The sequence below is a fragment of the Anguilla rostrata genome, chromosome 13, assembly GCF_018555375.3.
Source record: "Anguilla rostrata isolate EN2019 chromosome 13, ASM1855537v3, whole genome shotgun sequence".
NCBI lineage: Eukaryota > Metazoa > Chordata > Actinopteri > Anguilliformes > Anguillidae > Anguilla > Anguilla rostrata.
The window spans coordinates 35,165,267-35,188,371 of record NC_057945.1 but is presented as its reverse complement, the minus strand read 5'-3'; the positions used below and the strand labels follow the sequence as shown (position 1 = coordinate 35,188,371).

The window sequence follows — 23,105 nt, the reverse complement described above, 5'->3', positions numbered from 1 at the left end:
TGTGAAAGTTAAGACCAGCTGCACAATCTTCATGGCTGAACTTTTCCGTACGCGATTAACGCTCTTTTCTCAGCTCGCTCCACTTATTTGCTACGGTTATTTGGCCGGTTGCATGGCAACCCCACGTGGCATTATTAATGCACACGCACTTTTCTTTTCATTGACTTAATTCTGAGGCCTACTTCAGGACCTCCGTCAGCATAGCTGTGGTGCAGAAAATATTGCGCTGCACGGTTTTTATGATACTTCTGAAAGTGAAGTTTTATACGTAGATCAATGTGAGTCTGTGCTTTGAAGAAGGGCCTTTTTTTCGGAGCCAAACTTTTATTGGTAGAGCCTTTGAAAATTGGATGCTCATGTGTTTTATATGTTCCTTATCTTTGCTGTTGTGGTGGTGGAGGAAGGACAGCGGTGGGTGGTCAGTACCTACTGGAAAAGACAGGGGGCGCTATTGCAATCTGTTTAAACTGAACTGAGATAGAGACGCTTGTTGGGCAGTTGTGAAGTGAACTGGCCGGGTGGCTTTTAAAAAATCTTTATTCTTACTTTGTTTAACCAAAGAAGAGCTCTCCACAGGGATTGCTGACAGTAAGCAGGTTTAGTGTCATAGCTCTGAGGGGTAGTTTTGCAAGAATCGAAATTATGCCTGAATCTGGTCTTGAACAGTTCAGCCAATGGCTTCAGATCCAAACTTTGATTGCCTTTTGAGAATTTTACAGTGTCCATTAAGAAACAAGATTCAAGCCAAGTCACTTTGTTTTATTGAATTTTTTTTTTCCTTATAAAAATATTCAAGTCTCTTAAACAGATTTCTGCTTACAGCAAAAGGATCTGGTCTTTTCACATAGAAGGGCGCTTGTGGCTATACATGTAGAAGTGGCCTGAATGTTTAACTAATTGCAAACAGACTTTGAAATGTACAATGCGTGTATGCATCCATAAGCCGTATAGAACAGCATCTATGTCTTTTCCCAAATATAATGCCGCAATAGTTATTATATGCTTCATAAATTCCCTTGTACGGGCTGACTTGCACATTATATTTCAGTACATATTGTTCAGTTATACATGGGGGCTATTTACTTGAAGCAGTTTTGGAAATGTTTTGCACGCAGGAAGAGGCAGTGGCCAAGTCTTTGTGTGCTTTTGACCATGCAACCTTCATTCAAACAAAAGGCCATTTCTCTGGCACCCTCTGACTCACGGCCTCCTGGAAGGAACAGCCATGTTCCGGCTCGTTTTCTGCGTGCTCCGCGCCGCGGGGATTACTAGATTACCTGAGAGAAACGCCCCGGGCATTTTAAACCTTAAAACCCTTGATAGAGGGCTTACTACACTACAGCGTTAAAGAAGGAGAATACCTTTTAATCTCCTGCTCTGATCTGTTCTATTTTAAGGCAAGTTATGATCTACTTTATATAAACAGTGTGCGGAAATGTTTTAGCTGTGTTATCAAAAGGGGGATAGAGACCAGCACGGTTTGATATGTTGGCAGGATTACACACCTGATTTATGGGGACCGGTGGGATTAACAAATTGCTGCCCTCCACAGCCAGTGCTGATTCCTCCAGTTGTGTCTGCTTTTTTGTTTCTGTGCTCCTTAGCCGCTGCTTGTGGGTTCCAGTCGGCTGGCTTTGTAGGTCAGATTGCTTGGGGTACCAAGGCAGGTACGTTTGCAGGTTTATTTTTGGAACAACTTCAGCACCGGCTCTCTCTCTCTCTCTCTCTCTCTCTCTCTTTTTTTGACGGGTAAGAATTTCTTCAGTTGTTGTGATTCTCTGCCACTTCCCATGAATCCTTTCAGTGAGTTTGCGTTTTTTAGTGGAATAAATGCGACGGCTGACGCAGATCAGTATGGACAGCGTGGAGTCGATGGTGCCAAAGTGAATATCGAGGCCGGTTTCCTGTTTTTACCATGCCGGACTGTCAGAAGACAACTCCACTCCAGCAGAACAGCAGAGGCACTAATCTTGTTAACTAGTCAGCTTGGTCAGGCTATGATGGCATCGCTTTGACATTGAGCTTGGACATTGTCCAATGACAAAGCCGTATAATTCAAAATGGACACACAGAAATCCACAGTACCTGTGTTGTCAGGGGGGGCCACCAGGGATTTTGGGCCCCGTGAAAAGATCTCACATTGGGCCCCACCAGCCTACCCCATCTCCACACAATAATTACAGCACAATTTTTTTGAGGGCCCCTGTAGGTCAGTGCGCTCTCTGGTATCATCCTAACCCCAAACACCACCCCAACCCCCCCAACCCCCCATCCCCCACCATTACAGCGGTCCAGCCTGTTGTACTGCTACACACTAAACAGGACCTGAATCAGAGAATGGATCTGCTCTGATAAAAACACAAACTCAATCACACGGCCTGTCCAAACGCTCCACGGTCGCCAGGTAACCGGGGTTAATGGAAGATAAGCGGCCTCGGGCCACGTAAATCACGCCCTGCAGACACCTTCACCTGGAAAACCTCCCCCTCAGGAGGCTCAGGCCTGGACACATCCCATAATTTCAGCCCTGGCCGAGCTCTTCCGATTGCCCTCGCGGGTCCGATTTGCTTTAATTTTTGCAACAATTCTTGGGGAAATCCACTGCACCTCCGGGCCGGTGAAATTGCACCTAGGCTGAGCACCTGAGATCGTTCAGCATGTTAGGGGCACAAGCCACGGGAGCTGCCCTTGTTGTGAAGGTAGGCTGTGAGTGAATGTAGAATTATTATTTTTTTATAATAAAAGCTGTTTTATAAAATAGAAACTCTTGCCTGCTTTAGGGACTGCCCACATCCCATAAAAACAACTGTTCATGGAAGAGTTAGGCAAATATAGAATCCTGCAAAAAAAAAAAAATTTTAATTTTGGAATAATAATAATAATAATCTATTTTTATGTGGAATCATACAAATAACTCATACAAAGTACTTTCCTGATATTAAGTTATTACATATTTTAAAGTTCAGAATACATTTGTTCACATATTCACACTATTAGCACAATAATAATGAGATTTTCATATATTTTCATTGTTTTAATAATGATAATTATACCACTATTGATTATCTCTCCTATTAGACTAAAGCATTTATATTAAATTAGCCATTAATAATAATAATAAGAAGAAGAAGAAGAAGAAGAAGAAGTATATAGTAATAATAATAATAATAACACATTAATTTATGTATCAGACACAAAAATGAAGAGAAATCAGGTAGAATTTTCAAAACAGCACATTAAATTCATGATCATCTGTAACTGACCTAAATCACAGATATCACCATTGTTTGGAATCGGTACCTATTTTGGTACCAAATTGAAATGGTGATAGAGAGGAGGTCAATTGAACAACATACTTGTTAACATTTAGGTCTTTACCTTAAAAATGGAATGCATCCCTTAATTACAGTCATTATAAAGGTGATTGATGAATGTTTAGCCAATTTTGCATTCTCAGGAATTGTAAGCAGATATGTAGATTCTTGTATTCTTCCCTTTTTTGACTGAGACTGACAGCAAAAAATTTTAATTCCTAGATAGGGGCACTAAGAGCTTTAGAAAAGAGTTTAAAATAAAAGATAATGGGTAAAAGGACAATGTGCTTAACCCTTTGAATAGCAGGTTTTTTGGTGGAATGTTTGTTTTTTTTTTAAATTTTGAGTCCATGTCTAGAACTCCACGGCATTCAGCTACGAGCAGTGATTGTGACATCAGCATTAGAATGTTCAGTGAAGAACGTTCTAATCACATATTTCCGATCTTACCCCTTAAAGGGTTAAAAGGGTGAGCTGAGACTGTCAGGAACAGGAAGGGGGGTGCAGGTCATTCAAGTGTGCGCACACAGAACGCGAGTGGGTGCGTTTGACCGTGCGCGCGTGTGTGTGTGTGTGTGTACGTGCGCGCGTGTGGAGAGGGAGAGCGGGGGCTGGGTCTGCTGCTGCTGCTGCTGCAGTGCACGTTAGCGGGATAAACTAGGGCACCGCTAGGAGCGCGGGACGGGGACAGCTGCAATGCAGAGGGCCCTCGAGGGAGACGCCGTAACCGTTGGCGGGCGGTTCGAAGCGAGGCGGCGCGGCGCGGCGGCCCGGCTCCATTCACCGCGCCGCCGGCCCCCCCCTCCCCCCCCCCCGCCGGCCCATTCACAGACTGCGCGTGGGAGGGGCTATACCGCGCCCGTGTGCCATTCGGCTGCGCGGAACGGGCTCCCTAATAATACGCTGGCTTCACGGATTAACCCGTTCCTCTCCGTGCACCCATTACATTACATTACATTACATTACAGGCGTTTACAAGGTGGATATTTTGGGTACGAATGATTATGCGCCAACGATCAGACAGGTGTGGCTCCTCAGATACCCAGCCGGGACACGTCCTGTGGGATGTGGGCAGTACCTTTTTTTTTTCCTGATCTGGTCCATGTTTGAAAGACACTGAAAGCATGTGGGGGGGGGGGGAAAAAAACACTAAAAACATCGTTTTGAATGAAACTACAAAATATTAATGCATCTGGTTTGCATGTGTACGAGACATGTACTTGAACAGGCTTTTTATTTAAATACTTTCTTTTCGGCAAATTCACATTAATTTCCATCGCCCTGTCACACAATGTTCAACGAGGTGAAGACAAATTATTTTTTAAGAGAACCATTCTTGGGTGCCCTTCCACTCGCTAGAGAGAATGTTTATTGTCACCACATATGCAACTGTACACCGCCAATGAATGTGAAGGCCAAAGGCTGATTCACACCCTAATGGTGTTTCACGCAGAGCCAATGCCTGTTTCCTGTCCAGTAATGTAATGGCTGACCTCGCCAAAAAGGGGTTTTAATCCGCCTTACAAATACTACTCATGCATGCGCTGCAGTGAATTACACTGTCCTCTGACAGACATAATACCACTGTTGCATTACTCATAGTAGATTAAAGATAGATGCCTGTTAAAGACATATCTTTTTTTTTAAATGGCCCCCCTCATCATTCTGAAGACCAGTCCTGCAGAGGGACTGTGATGTCACTTCGATGAACCCATGAGCTTTGATTCGCCCCTTACACATCAGGGAACTGAGTTTCATTAACACAGCCAACTGGTGAGGGCCAGTACAAGTATCCCCCCAGCGAGGATGTGAATATATGTAGGAAATGAATAACAGTACTGTACTTCTGCTTTTAAATCCTGCAGGATTTTTAACCTCAACATTTGGACCCACCCCTAGGCCGTTCCACTAACTGGAATAAAAAAAAGGCTTCATTGGATAAACCTACAATTTTACTTCAATTTGTTGCACCTGTATCTTTAGGTTTTCTCAACTGAAACTTTTAGGTTCATTTAAACGACCCTAAAAAGTTTCAATTGAGGAAACTTGGGAAAAAAAAAAAAAAAAAAATTTTGTGCAACAAATTTAAGTTAAAAATTTCAGGTGTTAATCCTTTTTTTTCAGTGATAATCCTGCAGAACACAGCACCTGGTTTGTCTGGCTGAGAGGAAAAGCTGTGTGGGCAATCTAATTCTGCCTTGCAAGTGCAGTTTTGGGGGGGGGGGGGGGGCGGTGCGACCCTGATGCCGGCCGGAGGGGGGATGCATTGCAAACAGATTCCAAATGCGTTTTCGGTGCATCAGCGAGACCTCGGAAACAAACGGGGGGCCAGGGTTCGAGCACTGACTGCCGTCGGTTTGTAGCGTGACCAACAGAACCTGTAATTCTGGCAGTTGCGTGCAGGAGTCTGAGTGCAGCTGCACACAACAGGGCCATTCAAAATTACCGTTTTGCATGTTCCCCTGGATCCATTCTGCCAACGTCGGTGACAACCTGCTCCTCACTTAGCAGTAAAATGTCCAATTCAGCTCTTAACAGACAACATTTGGTTCCACATTCCAGAGTGAGTTGAATTAACACTCTTAAGAGTTGAATTGACACTGGACATTTCACTGTGTTTTATTGTATGTATTCGTGTATTGTAAAGCGTCTTTGAGATCACGAAAAAGCGCTATATAAAATATATTTATTATTATTGTTATTATTATTATTATTATGGTTCTCCAAAACTCCACCCCTCATCCTGGGTTTTTCCACTATTTCTCAATTCCATTTTATTACTATTTTTGGTTCATGCATGCCACTTACCATTACCCGTCTGAAAGCAAACGTGAAAAACAAACAAAACACGGAAACCGTAGAAGATTGAATTATAAAATGTGACCGACTGCATAAATCATTTTGCTTACATTTTGTGACAGGAAAAAAAAAGGTTTTTTTCTGCTTCCAAAAGAACAAAGCAACGAGATCACGCTTAATTAGCATTCGTGTGTAGTTGGACAGTAATAAGCTTGAAACTGGTAATTTGCGGAAATGAAGTTAGCAAAAAAAAGAGAATTGTTTAAAGTTTAACATGCCCACACACTAACTTACGCAACGAGCCGTGATGCCTGTACTGTCCCTACGGAACAGTCAGTACTAGTAAAGTGTAAATCAGGTTATTACCATGTTAATATAATGAGCTGGTTTTTTTGATGCTGCTGATTGGTGAAGAAAAAGTTTATGTGAAGCATGTAAATCTTGGTGATGACATCACAAACAAGGTTGTTATCAACACCAAGTCCTTCAACAGCAGGCAGCATAAGACATTTCGGTTAAGGATACAAAACTCACACAAAACCTCTAAGGAATAACAAGTGCCATAAGTATTATTAAATCATAATATTTTATTTATAACTATTTAAAAGTGCTCAATTGGTCTTCAACAAAATCAGCTAGTACATTAATCACTTTTTATAACCATTATAACGTTAACTGATTAAAGTTAACCAGCTAAGCTACATGAGCTAGTTGTAAGTTACACATGCCATAAAAGTGAAGAAGCAATCAGCATCTGAAGGCTGATCAACAGTAGGAATGTTTGCAAGTTAACATAACATAACATAACATAACATAATGACGAGAACAGGCCATTCAGCCCAACAATGCTCACCATTTTCCTGACTAAATTGATGCTCTGATTACCTACAGACTAGATAGTATCTAACACCGTATCAAGCCCAGTTTGAAAATCCCCAGAGTTTCTGCTTCTACTACGTGACCTGGCAGGCTATTCCACACATCGACTACTCTCTGCTTGAAAAAATTCTTCCTAATGTCTGTACGGAATTAACCTTTTGCTAAATTCCATTTATGTCCCCTCGTTCTACTAACAGAACTCAACCTGAAGAACCAAGTTGTTTGTTTACATGGTAGTGCAGTGACTCTAGTCTTAAATGATTGGTCACTTATTGTCGACTGGTTCTTATTGCAAAAAGGTCAGAGTTCAGTTGATCGGGTTGTGAGGATGTGACGATCTATTGTGTCTCTGCCTCTTTCAGTGTACGTATGTGGTCTTCTGCTTTTATGATCTCGTGTATGATGTTAGTACCACCCTGAGACCTGCCCATAATATGGTATATTATAGTAAGTAAGTTTTGATATATTACGGATATATTATGTGTTATATATTTTTATTCTCTCGACCAGTAGTGGGGCCAAGAGAAAGCATTATGAATTATTGCTGTCATGCTCTACAGCTGGCTAGCGTACAGCACTCCTGAGTCTAATTTAATTTGGAGGCCCAAAAGCTTTTTACTTCAGGATTCCGGGGCGAGAAGGGACCAGAGGGAACTTTTATCTGGCCCCCGTTACCATGAAAATGACTTCTTCTGCAAAAAAAAATAAAACATTCACTGCCGCTATGACACACTGCGTTCTGACGTCTCAGGGTCAAAGACAAGAGGATGTTGAGTCACTGAGATGGCTCGGATAAGGCACTGTAAAAAAAAAACAAAATGGGGGAATGCTGTGAATTCTCAGATATATAAACTGGTCAGTAGGCAGCACCCCGCCAGCTTTGGGTCAGACCTTGCTCCCTCGCAAAAATGTTGTCAAATTTTTCTCAGGCCTTCAAGGTCTTTCGTTTTTTATATTTTTTATATTAAAGATGACGGGGATAAAGATGGACTGAGACCTGGTCCTTGTCAGGGCTAGCCTGCCAGGGACAAGTGATTCATATCAAGGACATAGCTAACGCAGTCCAGCCTCTGGTTCCCCTGACAGGCATTCTGGGATTGCACAAAACGAGAGAGAGAGAGAGATCGAGAGAGAGCACAAGATTAGGTTATCTGTGTTGTACCAATCGTACATGGACTCTCACGTCGAAGAGGGAGCTGGGGGGATGGGACAGAGGGCACGGCTGTTTGTGTATATGTTGTATGAATTTGATCCTGATGTGCTGTGATGGACCAAAGGGCCCTCTCTCCCCTCCTCTCCACCTCCCCAGTAGCGTCTATCAAAATGTCCGCCCTATCTCCGAGGCCAGATTGCACTCGGGAGGCAAATGTGACATCATCGCTTTTCATTTATTTTTTAAACATGTGGGTTCCCAAGGTGAAGAGGGGATTCGTGTGTTGTCTTGAGAGGAAGTGAAGGGCACAGCCATGTTTCAATATTTCAGTTCTGTAGACATATATTTCTGTCCATCCGTATGCCTTAACTGTGCATTAGATCAGTTGATCCTGCTTATTGCAGTCAGTGCTGGTACATACTGGTGTGAGGTTTACACTGGGATGTCAATTGTCGAGATTAGTGTGTGCGCCTGTGTCACTGTCCATGCAAGCTTTTTTTATTGGTTTTCAAATCAAATTAAATAAAAATCACATTGCTTGCATTTCTGAACTTTGTGGGACCCAATGCCCCCCCCCCAAAATTTTCAGGGAAAATCAGGGGTTGGTGTACTAACCATCCTTTAATGGTTCTTATGGAATGACTCAACAACTTGTGTAGCACCTAGTAACTGGGTAGAGTACCTTTTAAAAAAAAATTAAGTCTTACAAGTGGCACTGTGAAATCGTGACTGTGTATCCAGAGTCATGAATGAAGCAGGATACCGTTCCTTACATAAATAAAATTCCCTGCCCTCCCCATTAATAAAAACCCGTGAGTAAAACACGCCTCGAAGACCAGTTAGCTCAGGGACTAAACTGGATTTTGTACAATGTAGGCAACGGCAACCTGCTTGGCGTCCTGAAAGAACAAGAGCATACAAACGGAAAGCATTTGAACTTGACACATACCGCAGAAAGAAAAACGTAAACATCGTGTACAAACGCTACATTTGCGAATGTCAATCGTTCTTTGTTCGAACTGACGGCCAAAAACAGACGACGTCTTTGTTTCGACGAGACGGCTCCGCGGTGTTGTACAAAGTCCTATTTTTACGAAAATGGGTCTTTTATTCTGGCATGTCCGCAGTTCGATTATCGAGCTCTATTTTCGTCTGTGTTCCTGTCTCACTTCAGCCAGCCCGAGCAGTGTGCTCTGATGTGCTAAATGGCACAGCTGCCTGCCTTGATTTGTCATAATGCAGAGAGAGAGAGCGGGGGGAGACTGTTTCTCTGCAGCATTGCAGGTACGGAGCCACGAGCAGGACAAAAGGAGGCAGGGGTAATAGAGTCGCAGCCCAGCCCAACAGCTACGTTCGTAGAATCCACAGTAGCGGTCGGACAGACCAAAAAGCGCAGGCTTCTGTATTAATCCGATAAATAGACCAGAAGACGGGGGTGGTGTGTGTAAAAGAAGCCACTCCCAAGTTTCAGCGGTACCCCAGTCATCATAGCTTACTGAATAAAGGAGATCGAGGCTGGCTTTAAATGGTGCTGTGGAAGAGAAAACGGGGATAACGATTTACTTCAGCAGTGGGCGTGTTTGGTTAATCTAGCTTTAGAAATGAAATTAGAATAGACAAGACAGGAGTTTGTCTGTTAACAGGAAACCCCGTTTTCTTTCACGGTGGACTGGAATAGTTGTAGCAAGGCAGTAAAAAATAGCTTTTGGCAGTACTTACTTAAGAGAAAACCTCTCTAAATCCCTTTCCAGGTGATCCAAGGCATTGTGTGCCTTTCCTTCACAGAGGAAACCGGCGTCATTTAGTTTTGTGTCAAATATTTTTTTTTAGCAGGCATCGTTTTCTTTGTCATTAGTCGGTGGTCATTCGAATAAAGAATAAAACGAGTCGGTTCGGCGCCCCCGCGCCTCAACGAGCGTGACGGCGGTTAGAGAAAACTAGGGCGTCTGTTTACCTGCGGCACGTGCGCCCGAACGTCTACTCGCGCTTTTTTTTAACTGCAGGCTTGCGAAGGGGGCAGAGTGGTGGCGCGGAAGGGGGAGGAGAGAGAGATGGTAGAGAGGGGGCGAAAGGGAGCGAGAGTAACGGGGGGTGGGGGGTTATGTCTCTCCCTCCCTCTCTCCCTTCTCGCTCTTCCACTTTGTTCTATTGTTGTTGAGTCCGTTAGTAAAGCTGCTTCTTCACACTAAAAGGAAGATTTATTTTGTGTTGAACACAAAAAAGCGGGAAAGAGCGCGTGCATGAGTGACAGTCGCGGCCGTCCGTGTTTCGGTCAGTATGCCGAGGAATGACGTCTGTTTTTACCTAAAGACAAGGGAGACAGTTTACCAAATCTGGGACTCTGTCAATGGAAAATGAAATAGAAGGTTAGATTTATGTTTAGCTTGTTGTCTACTGTTTGTCTTGTCTGAGTTGTCCGTGGTGATAAGAATGAAAGTTAAGTTAAAACAGCACAACTCCGGCTTTCCTGTATTACGGTTCATACGTCAAGTGCAAGTATTATTTTTTGTGCCGGTGAGTGGATGGGGTCTGCTGTAGCTACTTTGTTGTGTACTCCCGTGGTGTACATGTTTTTTTTCTTTGTACTGTTGACAGTATGGCTGCTCTTCCCTCGGATCATAGTAATGCCGGTGTTGCTACTTCTACTGCCAGTTGCACGATTATTTCATTTTTACACAGATGAATGTACTACCGTTGACTAAGATAGTGCGCCGTGCTGTGTAAGTTGAAAATGTACTACGTGTCGTTCAACTAACACGTAGCATGTCTTACATTTCGTTTGCATTTGCTCTCTTTCCTGAAATACGATGTTGTACTTTTCCACACCGGTTGAAAACTTAACTCCTCTCTGCGGCGCGTAATAAAGTGATGCATGCAGATACTTGGACGTAGTTTAGTCAGCCGACACACTGTCTCAGTCCTTTGGGATGAAGCTCAAGTTTAAGAAAAATCTTGCAAGTTATAGTAATTTATAGTTGTTATAACTCCCTGTTTTTTTTCTCAAACCCCGCACCGCAAGTAGTGGCACATGTCTCCGGGGTTTGTCTTTCTGACATTTAAACGAGAACATTATAACGAGTAGCAGTAAGTGAATTTGTTCTGTGCTCGCTTCACACAAATGTATCGCAAATACATTAAGCGTTTCAGCGGAAGATACATCGTTAAGCGTTGTGTGTAGGCTATAGCCTACCATTAATCCCTAACCAGTTGTATTTTCACATGGTTTTACGAAAGTAGGCTATGCATTAGTAAATAAGGCAACTTGTTAATATCATGCTTGTATCTTGCTTGGTTTCAACCAAGAGTCCCAGATTGATGTATTACGGTTTTTATATGTGAAGTTATAGCTGTAGAGGAGTGGTCACGATTACAAGGATACATCTTTTTAATGGGATGGTATTTATGGACCCGCTGTTTTGCATAAAATATTTTCTCGTGACCTACATAAATGTTTAGTTTTAAGTTCCTGCTGTGGTAGTGCCCCAGGTCGTTAGCTTGAAAATCCTGTGGAGTAAGATTTCATAAATTACACATGGATATTTTGTGCTCTGGCTTACACATCTTTGTCTTTTGTAAACTTGTCTTTTTTGTGGTTATATATGGCTGCTTCCTCTGCAATATAAGCCAAACCCTTTCCCTAAATGATGCACAAAAATAATTGTGCATAGTATGCATTTTAGACCTACCCATTCAAAGTAAAATAATTAGTCTGAAGTTGTTGTGGCGCTGGAATTCAGCGTAAATGTGCATATTTTGTTTGCCTGGTGCCCATGAACAGAAGTTGAGTATTTGAAATAAAGAGTTTCTCTGGTAAAAATGTCAGGTCGTCAACAGATATTGAGAGTGGGCCTCGCTCCTGAAGAGAGCAGGCAGAATTGGTCTTAAGTGTCAGAAAATGAACTGATGCCAGTGTTTGGAGTTTGAATAGTTCCTTCACCACATTTCGAATCGTTGAAAATGGAATTGGTGTGTGTGTGTGTGTGGGGGGGGGGGTTCTGAAATCAAAAGTGTCAATCATTTGTGATTGTCACTGTAATTTTCCTGAGATTGAACACTTTGGTAGACATGTACCCAGATGTGGTGGAACCATGGAGTTACACCTTAACTGACATCTAGTAGAACCTTCATACAGGTTATACATTAAGGTTGTAGACAACCAGCCCCATGCTCCCCCCCCCCCCCCCCCCCCCCCCGGCTCAGTAATTTTCCCACAATGCAATAGTAAGCAAATGTGATTAGGAGTCTGAAAATTAAGTGTTTTCAGAGGTTCGTTGTTTTAGAATGTCAAGAAATAAAAAAATTTGAAGTCTTTTTTTTTATAACTGTCAATCATTCAGAGTTTGAAATGCTTTTGCACTCTTTACGGCAAATTGCAACAGAGGCTGTAACAGATGCAGTGACTTTTTTTTTTTTTTTAATGGTAGGCTCTGAGACAGGAGATTGCGAAAGCAAGACAGAAGAATTTTGGTTCTTGTTCCTCTAATGGCAGCTGAGTGCCTTATGCAGGCTGCCGATTGGACAGGAGCTGAAACGATGGTTCACGCATGCAAGGTTGCAGGTGTAATGGGAATGTCGATCTTTCCGTCTTATTTTTGTTTGTCGGGGTAGATTGAAGCAAACGAGGGAGAAATTCACTGAAGAGGAAAGGCTTATTTTTATGATGAAGAAGGGGCAGTGAGTCTGGAGTCTGCACAATGGGAAGGAGTAGTGCCACGATGATGAAGATGGTAATTCATTTGAGTCTCATCTGTGTACTTTGTCACTCTAAGGCATGTTGTGTACAACCAACCAATGCTGTGATAAAACAGTGCTGAGAGAACTGAGGTTCAGTTTGATTCTCCAAAATTAAAATTGTTTTACTGATCTATCCATGTGCCAAACGCCTACTTTCATTCAAGAAAGGTTAAGTGAAAAGGAATAGTCCCATGTGACAGGCACAAGTATATTTAGGCTGTTTATGTCGCACAAAAGTTACATTTATCTCATTATTCTTCTTATTATTATATTTCTTAATGTGTACTCTTTTACAGTACACATTTCCAGAAACCTGCTGATGCAATTGACCGTGTATCATGGAAAGTACAGCATAAGTTACCTGCTCTTTGGAAAGCTTTGTAGAACTGGTTAAATATGCACGAAAGACTGTGAGAAATGGTTAAAGTTTGCTTGGGTTTATACAGAAACATACAGGGAGGATTTTTTTTTTCAATAGTTAAGGTGTTAACTGTATAGTTTTGTGGTGGATCAAAGCTAAATAAATGTAATCAAAATTAGATTGATGCTGTAGCATAAATTGACAGATGGTATTTTGAGTTTGCAGATTTATTGAAGAATTAAAATAAATATTTTCCTTGGCCTAATACCTAAGCTCAAACCTGTTGACTGTAGCATGGAGTTAAGCATTTCACCACTTTCAACAGATGCCGTAACCTAAAGCATCGTACACAGCTTGCATTCTTCTTACTTAAAACCCACATATACAGCTGGATAGCTGCAGAACCAGTTCCAGTTACGTAGGTTGGCCAAAGTTACAATGGCAGTGGTCCACCTTAGAAATCAAACCTTCTACCTCGGAGTTGCAAGTCCAGTTCCCTAACCGTCATGCTGCACTAATAGGCTGCGTGTTGGTGAACTGATTCGGTGCGTTTGGTGGTATCTCACCTCTGCTCAGAAGCTAAGAGGTCGTCGCCATTGGCTGTTACCATTTTTTTTTTTTTTTTTTTTTTTTTTTTTTAAATCCCATGATTGATTATGGGTCAAAGACAGATGGACTGCTATCCCACAAGCCCCTGCTCCAGAGCACCTCTGACTGATGACTCGCCAGGGTGTTAATCTGCCGGTTCGGCGCGGCCCGCTCCTCTCCCCGCTCCTCTCCCCGCTCCTCCCATTTTTCATCATTACAACCCAACTAACTGGGTCAATTTAATCAGCCTGTTGCAAAAAAAAAAAAAAAGTGCACGCAGCCCTCCCGTGGAATTATGGGATTTCCTGTTGAATTCCCCCGAAATTGCATTAAGTCCCTGATCTGGAGTACACGCGGTGTGCCTCGTACGCCTGGGGCTTTTTTTTTCTGCGATTGTTGGGAAGCGTGTATTTATTTGTGTTCTGAGTTCATGCCCGCAACATCGGAACAACGTATTTGGACGCCGTTGTGGTTATCATTTGCTGGTTGTATTTCTGTTAGTTATTGTGAAGTTGTACGGAATAGCCTTGTTCGCGGCGGTGTTCAGTGTGAGCTTTTGGTCGAAATATAAACCAGTAAGGTCGCACTTCCTCCCAGCTAAGCTGGTTTACCGGTGTCGGTCAGGTGTTTGTCAGTCAGTGAAGATTAGCATTTATGCAAATGAGGGGGTGGGGGGGGGGCATGGTTTCTGAAACACAGTTTCGGGCAGCGCCTTTCTGACCAGCTAATGCTTTAGTCTAAATGCACTCCACCTGTGGGGACATCTGCTGCTGTGTGCTCTCGTCCCCTGAGCCCGAGGTCTCTGCTGGCTTTGGTTCTCTGCTGGGGTGCAGGCTGAGGAGGTTTGCTCTGTCTCCCAGCGCTGGAGCCGTAAGCCTGTTTTTCCGAGATCAGCTGTGTAAAACTGCAGGGCATGAGGGGAACCGATGCTAACGGGGAGATGCTGGATACGATCAACGTGTCTCCTTCCCGGAGTAGAGCAGAACATAACAGGGTCTCGACAGCCGAAGAAACGTGTGAGCTCCGGCCTGCGTTTGATGTGGAGGTCCCGCCGCCGCCGCCGCCGCCGAGCGTTCGCACCGAAGCAGACCGGTTGAGCGAAAGCCGAGAAACAAGGCTAGCGCTCACGGGTTGTGATAATGCGTTCCGGGTGTCCGTTTGTGTCACTTCCTGCCACGTCTTTTTTTTTTTGTTGAAAAGTCGGACAGGCGCTCATTAGCGGTCCATCTTTGGGCTGTAATCAAGCGACAGCCCGGCGTTAGGAGCTAACGCTCTGGCCGCTCGCCAGCGCTCGGCTTATCCAGGAGGCTGGGAGATGCAGCTGCGATCGGCGTTAAGAAAACCCCAACGGGCCCAAATGGCTCAACTGCAAATGGCCCTACCTAAGTGAAGCCTGAGGTGCCCTTTTGTTTAAAAAATAAATAAAAAACGTGGCCTAGCCGTTTCACCTGTCAGAAAGCACCCTTGCGCAACACGTCACACGGTCCGGTCAGCTTCCCGCCAGGCAGCGCAGGCCAGCGGAGATGGCGGTTGTTGGCGGTAACGGCGGAGGGCTGACGGTGACGTTCCTCCTCCGGGACCCTGCCCGCACGGACGCTGTCAGGCTGTGACGGGCCGGCACCTGTGGCCCTGCGGGGGCGGGATGCTGGGCAGCGGGGCGGGCTGATGCCCTTTCCCAGCTGTGTGTGAGAGAGAGAGAGAGGGAGAGAGAGAGGGAGAGAGAGAGAGAGGGTGAACTGCAGCCCAGCAGCGGTCCTGCCTCCCCCTCAGCAATCAGCACAGCCCTGCTAATGCTGGCCTGTGTCAATCCTCCTGCTCAGTACAGCCGCAGCAGGGCCCAATCCACCACAATCAGCACGTCACTCATTCCTCTTCTCTCTCTCCATCTCTCCCTCCCTCCATCTCTCCCCCCTCTCTCTCTCTATGTCTCTCCCTCCCTCTCTCACACTCCATCTCTCCCCCTCTCTCTCTTTCTCTGTCTCACCTTCTCCTCCTCCCTCTCTCGCTCCCCCCTCTCTCCGTCATCTCTCCTCTCTCTCCCTATGGCCCTCCCCTCTCACTCTCTGTCTTACTCCTCTTTCCCTTTATCTCTCTGCTCTCTCCTCTCTCTCACTCTTCTCTCCCTCTCTCTCTGTCTCCTCCCTCTCCCTCTCTCTCTGTCTCACTCTTTCTCTTCCCCCTCTCTCTCTGTCTCACTCTCTCTTCCCTCTCCCTCTCTCTCTGTCTCACTCTCTCTTCCCTCTCTCTCTCTGTCTCACTCTCTCTTCCCTCTCTCTCTGTCTCTCTCTCTCTCTGACGCCCACCTGATTATGTGAAGGCCACATGCCCCCTGCCACTGCACCATCCCCGCTGGTTTTAACAGTATATAAGCTATTTGGAGTATAGTCACAGCAGTGGCCTGTGGTTTGGCATCTAGTTCCTTCCTTCAGTCATTTACCGCAAGTAAGCAGGGTCTTTTCGTCCAATCGCTTTTATTGGGTTTTGCTTAAAAAAAAAATCTTACCTTGCAAACACGGTGCGATCCCTGTTTAGGACTCATTTTTGGGCGGAACGTGGATTAACGTCGTCTAAAACTTAAAAGGAACATTTACACTTATCCCCCCTTCCCCACACTTGTAAAGGCCACAGTTGAAATAATATTTCTAGCTTTCTTGTGTTATCCATGATAGTTTTTAAGATTCCTACTTGATGATGATGTTCCTGCTTGAACTTCCTCTTCCTATTATTCTGATGATTGTTAAATAAATGTAATCAATCAGTTAGGCAACAGGAAGCCCGGGGACATGTCCATAAAAAGCCCAGAGGTCAGTTTGAGGTTGGTCAGCCTGGACTTGGTGTGCTTTGCTGAGCTGGTCATTTTTCTGGCTTCTCTCGTCCTCGTACTGTAAATGAGCCACGCGTATCCGCATAGAGAAGTCTGCATGCGGGGCGGCGGGCATCTTCAGGGGTTTACAAGCGGATGCCCAGACACCGCGCTTGTAAAACGCAACTAAACGCAACTCCAACACTAAATCTGCTTTATCGGTCAACACTTCCGTACGCCAGTTGCTTCCAGTAGCGCTGCAGCCCACTGGCAGTCAGTGTGTGGGGGGTGAGGTGAAAAACAGAAAGTGGTGTAAATCTGTCGTTTGTTGTTGTTTTTAAAACGGCGGTTGTAGGTCTTGTGAAGCCTCTGGTAGGCTAGGACAGTTAGGCCAGGGTGAGGCCACGTGCATCGCAGAGGACTTTTGGGGTATCGGGTAATCAGGGATAGGGGGGCTCTGGAGCTCCTCTCCCGCACTTCTGTATAGCTGAAAGTAAACAGAAATGTTGACCACACAGACAGTGCCCGTTTTATAGCAGACTTACCTGCGTTTCGGAAAGGGAGGCGATACCCTGTGAGAACGCGCCCCTGTAAACACTGACCCCGGATCAGTTTCGGCGGCTCACGCGCGAGGCTGGCGGGTGGATTCAGCTGATCCTGGAAACCCAGGAAGTCCTGCTTTTTCATTGGCCGTCGGTGGCCGTGGCAGACCCAGAGTGAACCAGCAGCCCAGCCCGGCTGCGCGGGCCCTCCCAGACTCTTCAGACTGATGCAACACTCGGATAAAATGAGAAACTGGTGCAGATGTTTAAACGGATCCTTCCCGACGGGAGGGGGGGGGGGTGGGTTATAACGGCACAGGGAAGGCCTGGTGCCTCTTGTCTGCAGGATGGCTGAGCGATTGGTGTTACCTGGACGATGCGCAGCCTTGATACAGGGCAGCTTGACGGGTGGGCGGACGGTGGCCTGAGAATCGGGCCACCGCTGTCCCAGACCAGGTGTTGCCCAGAAAGCCCCTCTCATCTAACTGGCTGCTGTCTGAAAGTAATTAACTCTTTAAGGCGTGAGATCACAAATAGGCCCGACTGTGTGATTAGAATGTGCTAACTGACCGTTCTAATGCTGATGTAACAACCAGTGCTGATAATTTAATGCGATGGAGTTCTAGAACGCTGACTTCCAAATTCCAAAAAAGACATGCTCTTCAAATGTTTAAGGAAGATCATTGTTGAACTGGATTTGATTTTTTAAATTACTTTCACATCGCATCGTGTTTTCGTGCCTCGCCGTTGTTCAGCCTTTAGGAGAGTAACTGCCCTGAATGGAGGCCAGAGACTGAGGGGATGAGGTGATTATCCCTCCCCCGTCGACACCGTGCCTGTCCGTCATGACGAGGTGTGAAGCCCCTCCTTATTATCGGTGCTAACGTTGAAAGGCTGTCTAGCGCAGAATAGCGAAGTCGCTCGTCGTTCCGCGCGCCGTGTTGACGGCCCGCTGTGGGCGCTCGTCTCTTTTCGGAGTTGCGTGTGTGTTTCTCTGCAGACGTTTTTCCCGTAAGCGATCTGCATATTGACTTTTCCGTCAGGCTTTCATAACTATTTTTGTGTGGCTGGCCGCGACCGTGGCGGCTGTCACGTTTGCTCATTACATACCGCCGAGGGACGGGGGGGGGGACAGCGGCCGTGTCGTCACAGTGTTGTTGTAGTGCTATTTGGTCGTGCGCCTCCCCCTCCCCTCCCCTCCTCCTCCCCCGCCCGCGCCCCCCGCGCCCCCCCCCTCTCTGCAGTGTACGTGCGCCGCATTCCGAGCAGAGAGCGAGTGAGAGGCAGCAGGTGGAGATGACATCATCTGCACTGCAGCACACTGCAGTACTGTCTGAACAAAGGCATGCCGGAGCTGCTGAATCTGACTGCTCTCTGCCTGCCTGTCCGTCCCCCGTCCCCCCCCCACCACCGCTACACACGCTTGTGACCCTGGACCCGGCAAGGGGACATAGTGCTGTATCCCAAAAGCCCCTCCTCTCCCCCCCCCCAACAAGCACACACACACACAACCTGCGCTAGCGCTACCGTTAGCGCCCAGCGCTTCCCCTGCCCTCCGCCCGCCTCGTCCTCAGACCAGACGCGCGGAGACGGGCGACGTCGCGCTCACAGGGGGGGAAAAAAACAAAATAACGTCCCCCGCCGGCTTCCGGGGGCCCGTCAGATCGGTTATTAATAAGGAGCTCGGCGGGGCAGAGCCTCCCTGGCAGCGGGGGGAGGCGCGCGTGTGGCGGACTTGCGGCGGGCGCTGGCGGCTCTGCCGTCGTGTCGCCGCGTAGCGCGGAAAAGGTTGCTGACGAACGCCACGTCGTCCTCCATCCCATCGGTGACGCGGCGAAGCACCCCGCGTGTGCACGAGCACGGCGCGGTTCTGACTGCTGTGATTGTCGTAAGATGGGTGCTCACTACTGTTTGTTGGAAAAATTAGATTTCTGTTTGCAGTTGATTATTATGTGCTCCTGTGACATGTCTTCTTGCACGGCTTGAAGGAGCCTTTTCTGTTGCAGCGCAACCTGGCCAAAAAGCACGTCCAGGTACACCAGCCACCGTATGTTGGTGCTGTGGCTGTTAAGTTAGCTGTCAGTGTGTGCTGGTGATATGTCTGGTCTTATGCTGGACCTATACATGCTGTAAAAATAAATTAGTTTGGTCGCCTGGACGTTGCAGAAGGTCAGAAGTCAGGAGATATCCTTCCCTCCTCCCTACATTAAATTCCACCTCTCAAAAATGAAAATATAGGCTACGAGCCCTGAGAATGTATAGCCGCGCGGCTGGGAGGATCACGTGATCGGTGTGTGAATGGGGAGCGTGGTAAAAGTGCTCACCTGCGTGAGGGGAGCGTGATTGTGGGTGAATGAGCATCTTGGTCATCTGTTTTGTCTCTCTCTCTCCTTTTCTTCCGCTCTTTGTCCGTCTCTCTCTCTCTCTCTCTCTCTCTCTCGCGCGCGTTATGTCGACCACTTCCCATGCGGCAGCAATCTGGCATTTGGAGGGCTACACACACACGCGCACACACACACACACACACACACAGGCATGCTCCTGTCGCTTGGTTACCGCTCAGCAGCAGCAGCAGGTTGCCACAGAAACGGCCTCGCAGCGGCTGATGGAAGAGTACCGGCGCGGGGCTGCCGTTGCCGTGCCGTTGCCGTGCCGTTGCCGTGCCGTTGCCGTGCCGCTGAGACAGTCGCAGCCCTCCCATCCCGCCGCGCTCCTCTCGTCTTCGTCTTTGGGGGGGGGGGGGGACGTATCGTATCGATATCGATATCGGCGCATGTGTGATTTTGAGCTCAGTAGGACCGCGGAGTCCACTGCTACCGGCTGCACCGCTGTGTGCTGCAAATGATTCCTCCTGCAGATCAATAGCATGGCAGCCTGAAGGACACTGGCTCTCCCTTTAGAGTGACCTCAGATAACCCCCAGCCCACCCCCCTTGCCCTCATGCCCCCCCCCCCAGCCTCTGCCTCCGTGTCTCCATAGTGAGCACTCAACCTGAGCGTAGCAGCGGACAGAGCCTCAATGGATCTGCCCCACGAACGCCGCATGTACTGTAACCAGTGATCAAACACCTGCCTTTCAGTTGTTCAACATTACATGACATCACGGTATGTGGTTCCATAGATATTACATGCTCTGTCCTGTATGGTATCTTGGTTCATGGGCACTACATGGTCTTTCTTGCATGGTGTCTGGTTCCATAGACCCAGAATCATGTTCTGTGCGACCCCTGCCCCTCTGGGGGTGAACTCCATCTGGGTCTTTGGGGTTTATTACTGATACACTGTGATGTGTTTAAGATGAGCAGTCCAGACAGTAGCATATCATTTACAGCAGAATTCTGACGTGTGTGTTTGCGTGTGTCTGTGTTTGTGTGTGTATGTGTGTGTGCGTGTGTGTTTGTGTGTGTGTGTGTGCGTGTGTGTATTTGTGCTTGTGTGTGCATATGTGCGTTGTGTGTGTGTGTGTGTGTGCGTGTGTGTGTCCTGTCTGTCACAGATAACCAGTTCAGAATGTCCATCCTGGAGCGCCTGGAGCAGATGGAACGCAGGATGGCGGAGATGGCGGGCCACCACCAGCAGGGCAGCGGGGGAGGAGCCGGCGGCGCCGGAGGGGGAGGGGGCGGAGCCGGAGGAGGAGGGGGCGGAGCTGGAGGAGGAGGAGGAAATGGGGGCAGCACCCAGTCACAGGTAACGCACCTTCACTGTTCCACAGGTGTGTGGCTCGTGTGGTGTTCTACAGAAGCCACACACCTGGCACTCTCCTACATTCTCTGTTTCTGCTGTCAGTAAAATATTTCAGGGCTAAAATGTTCATTTGTAAGGGAATCCATCAACGAAGTCTGCACTGAATAAGGCATGTCATCATTTCTGGCTTACAGTCCCAGTGGATAAGCTTCTTATGAGACAAAATTGGTAGAAACAATACAGTATGTTTCAGAATTTATATACTGTACGTAATCTCCGTTTGGGAAAATAATTAATTGCATCATCGTTTACTATATCCGTTGTAACCAGTCAAATTACGGCGTGCTTTAAAAAGGCATCAGGAGTAACAATTTTGAGCGTGTATTAAGCACCCTGTCCATTTAAGGCCAGTCGATATTCTCTGCTCCGTCCGCAGAGCGCTCTGTTATTTTGGCTGATGCTAAATTCATTGTCCTGTCTGCAGACTCCGGTACTTTCCGGAATCTCGGGGTGGCTCAGCGCCCTGGTAGGAAGCGCAGCGAGCGAGCGGGGGCTTTGCCCGCCGACCGACCTGCGGGGAATCCTCACCTGTTGATTCCCGTCTGCTCGCTGCGTCGCTGCTCCACGCTTAAGCACATTCTCACAGCAGCATTTCTTTTTGTCAGTCAGAGTTTGTGAAATTAACATTTACGTTACACTTGAATATACAGATTTAATTGTAGGTGGCCAAATCGCAAGGTGTAAGGGGAGGTGTGTAAAAGGTGTAGAGGAGTTGGCTTTTAAAACATTTATCCAATGGAAAAGTTTTAGTTGTAAGGTATTCATCAACCAGTCTGGAAGGGACCATCTTCCTGGGTTTAACGTTCAGCTACGAGTGTGCTTTTTATATATATAAACCCTTTGAACAGTAGGTTTTTTGGAATGTTTTTTCAGAATTCTAAGTGAGTGTTGTAAAACTCCAGTGCTTTCACCTACCAGCAGTGATTGTGACATCACCATTAGAACGTTCAGTTACGAACATTCTAATCACATACTTGTGATGCTACACCTTAAAGGGTTAAGAATGATTGGCGGTGTTTTGGTCATTTCTGAATGAATTGACTCTCCTGTGCTGCACAGTACATTCATCCATCATTACAGACGTGGCAGCATTCGCCGTGATCCTTAGCTCCACCCCCGCTGACGCGTGTACCTTCCTGGTCCCGCCCCCCTCTCTCTCTGTCTCCGCCCCCCTCTCCCAGTTCGCGGCTGGCCAGGGCCAGGCCGGCAGCTCGTTCGAGAGCCGGGTGGTGGTGGTGTGCGAGAAGATGATGAACCGGGCCTGCTGGGCCAAGTCCAAGCACCTGATCCACTCCAAGACCTTCCGTGGCATGACCCTGCTGCACCTGGCTGCCGCCCAGGGCTACGCCACCCTCATCCAGACCCTCATCAAGTGGAGGTGAGCGGGGCGCGGCCACTTCCTGTCTCATTTCCTGTCTGAATTACAGCAGGGCTTTGCACAATGGCAGTGTCAACACATTAAGCTGGCAATTTCCTGAGCATGAACGCACCAGGAATACAGTAGTATAGTGCAGACAGACTCTAGGGATACTATACAGAGCATTGTACAGCACAGTGTATAAAACCACTATGCTTTACACACATGCAAAAAAATGCATATTGTCATATTGGAACAAGGTATATACAACCAGCACTGTATTTGGAGAAAATGTGCTGTAGCTATAAACTTGGGCATGTGTGCCTATGAGCTCAGCCGTATGGGTGCGCTTTACATACCAGCGCCTGGTATGTACAGCAGCAGCACTCTGTACACACGGGCACCAGGAATGTAGCAGCGCAGTGGAATCTGGCCTTAGACGGAGCTCACACACAGCGAGAATGCAGAAGTCCACTCCGCACATAAACACCGTTAATATAGCAGAGACCCCGTCGTGACCTCTGTGGTGGTGATGCACATTCACGCAGCGCTGCACTCTGGAAATACCCAGCGGGGGGACGCAGGGGGTTCTGGGAAACGACGCACTCGCGTTCCTGCGTCTCTCTCTCATCTGCCTCTTGCTCTCACAGGACGAAGCACGCGGACAGCATCGACCTGGAGCTGGAGGTGGACCCCCTCAACGTGGACCACTTCTCCTGCACCCCCCTGGTAAGAGGAGGGCATGTGTGGGACGTCCCGACATCAGAACTATGGGTTTCCTTGCCAGTACCTTATTGACCCTCTGAGGAAGATTTTTTCTGGAATGGTTTTT

At 46.8% G+C, this 23,105-nt stretch overlaps 2 protein-coding genes across 2 annotated transcripts in view; one reads left to right on the top strand and one right to left on the bottom strand.

The window, feature by feature from the left end:
• LOC135238574 (matrix remodeling-associated protein 8-like) overlaps nucleotides 1-23,105 on the bottom strand; it is a 249,684-nt gene that overhangs the window by 20,142 nt on the left and 206,437 nt on the right. The gene's annotated exons all lie outside the window — the stretch shown is intronic.
• The window catches only part of LOC135238573 (calmodulin-binding transcription activator 1-like), a 443,511-nt gene that overhangs the window by 397,903 nt on the left and 22,503 nt on the right, over nucleotides 1-23,105 (top strand). The window contains 3 exon segments of the mRNA XM_064306622.1: nucleotides 20,669-20,859; nucleotides 22,098-22,294; nucleotides 22,924-23,002. Of these exon segments, the coding sequence (XP_064162692.1) occupies nucleotides 20,669-20,859; nucleotides 22,098-22,294; nucleotides 22,924-23,002 (467 nt within the window).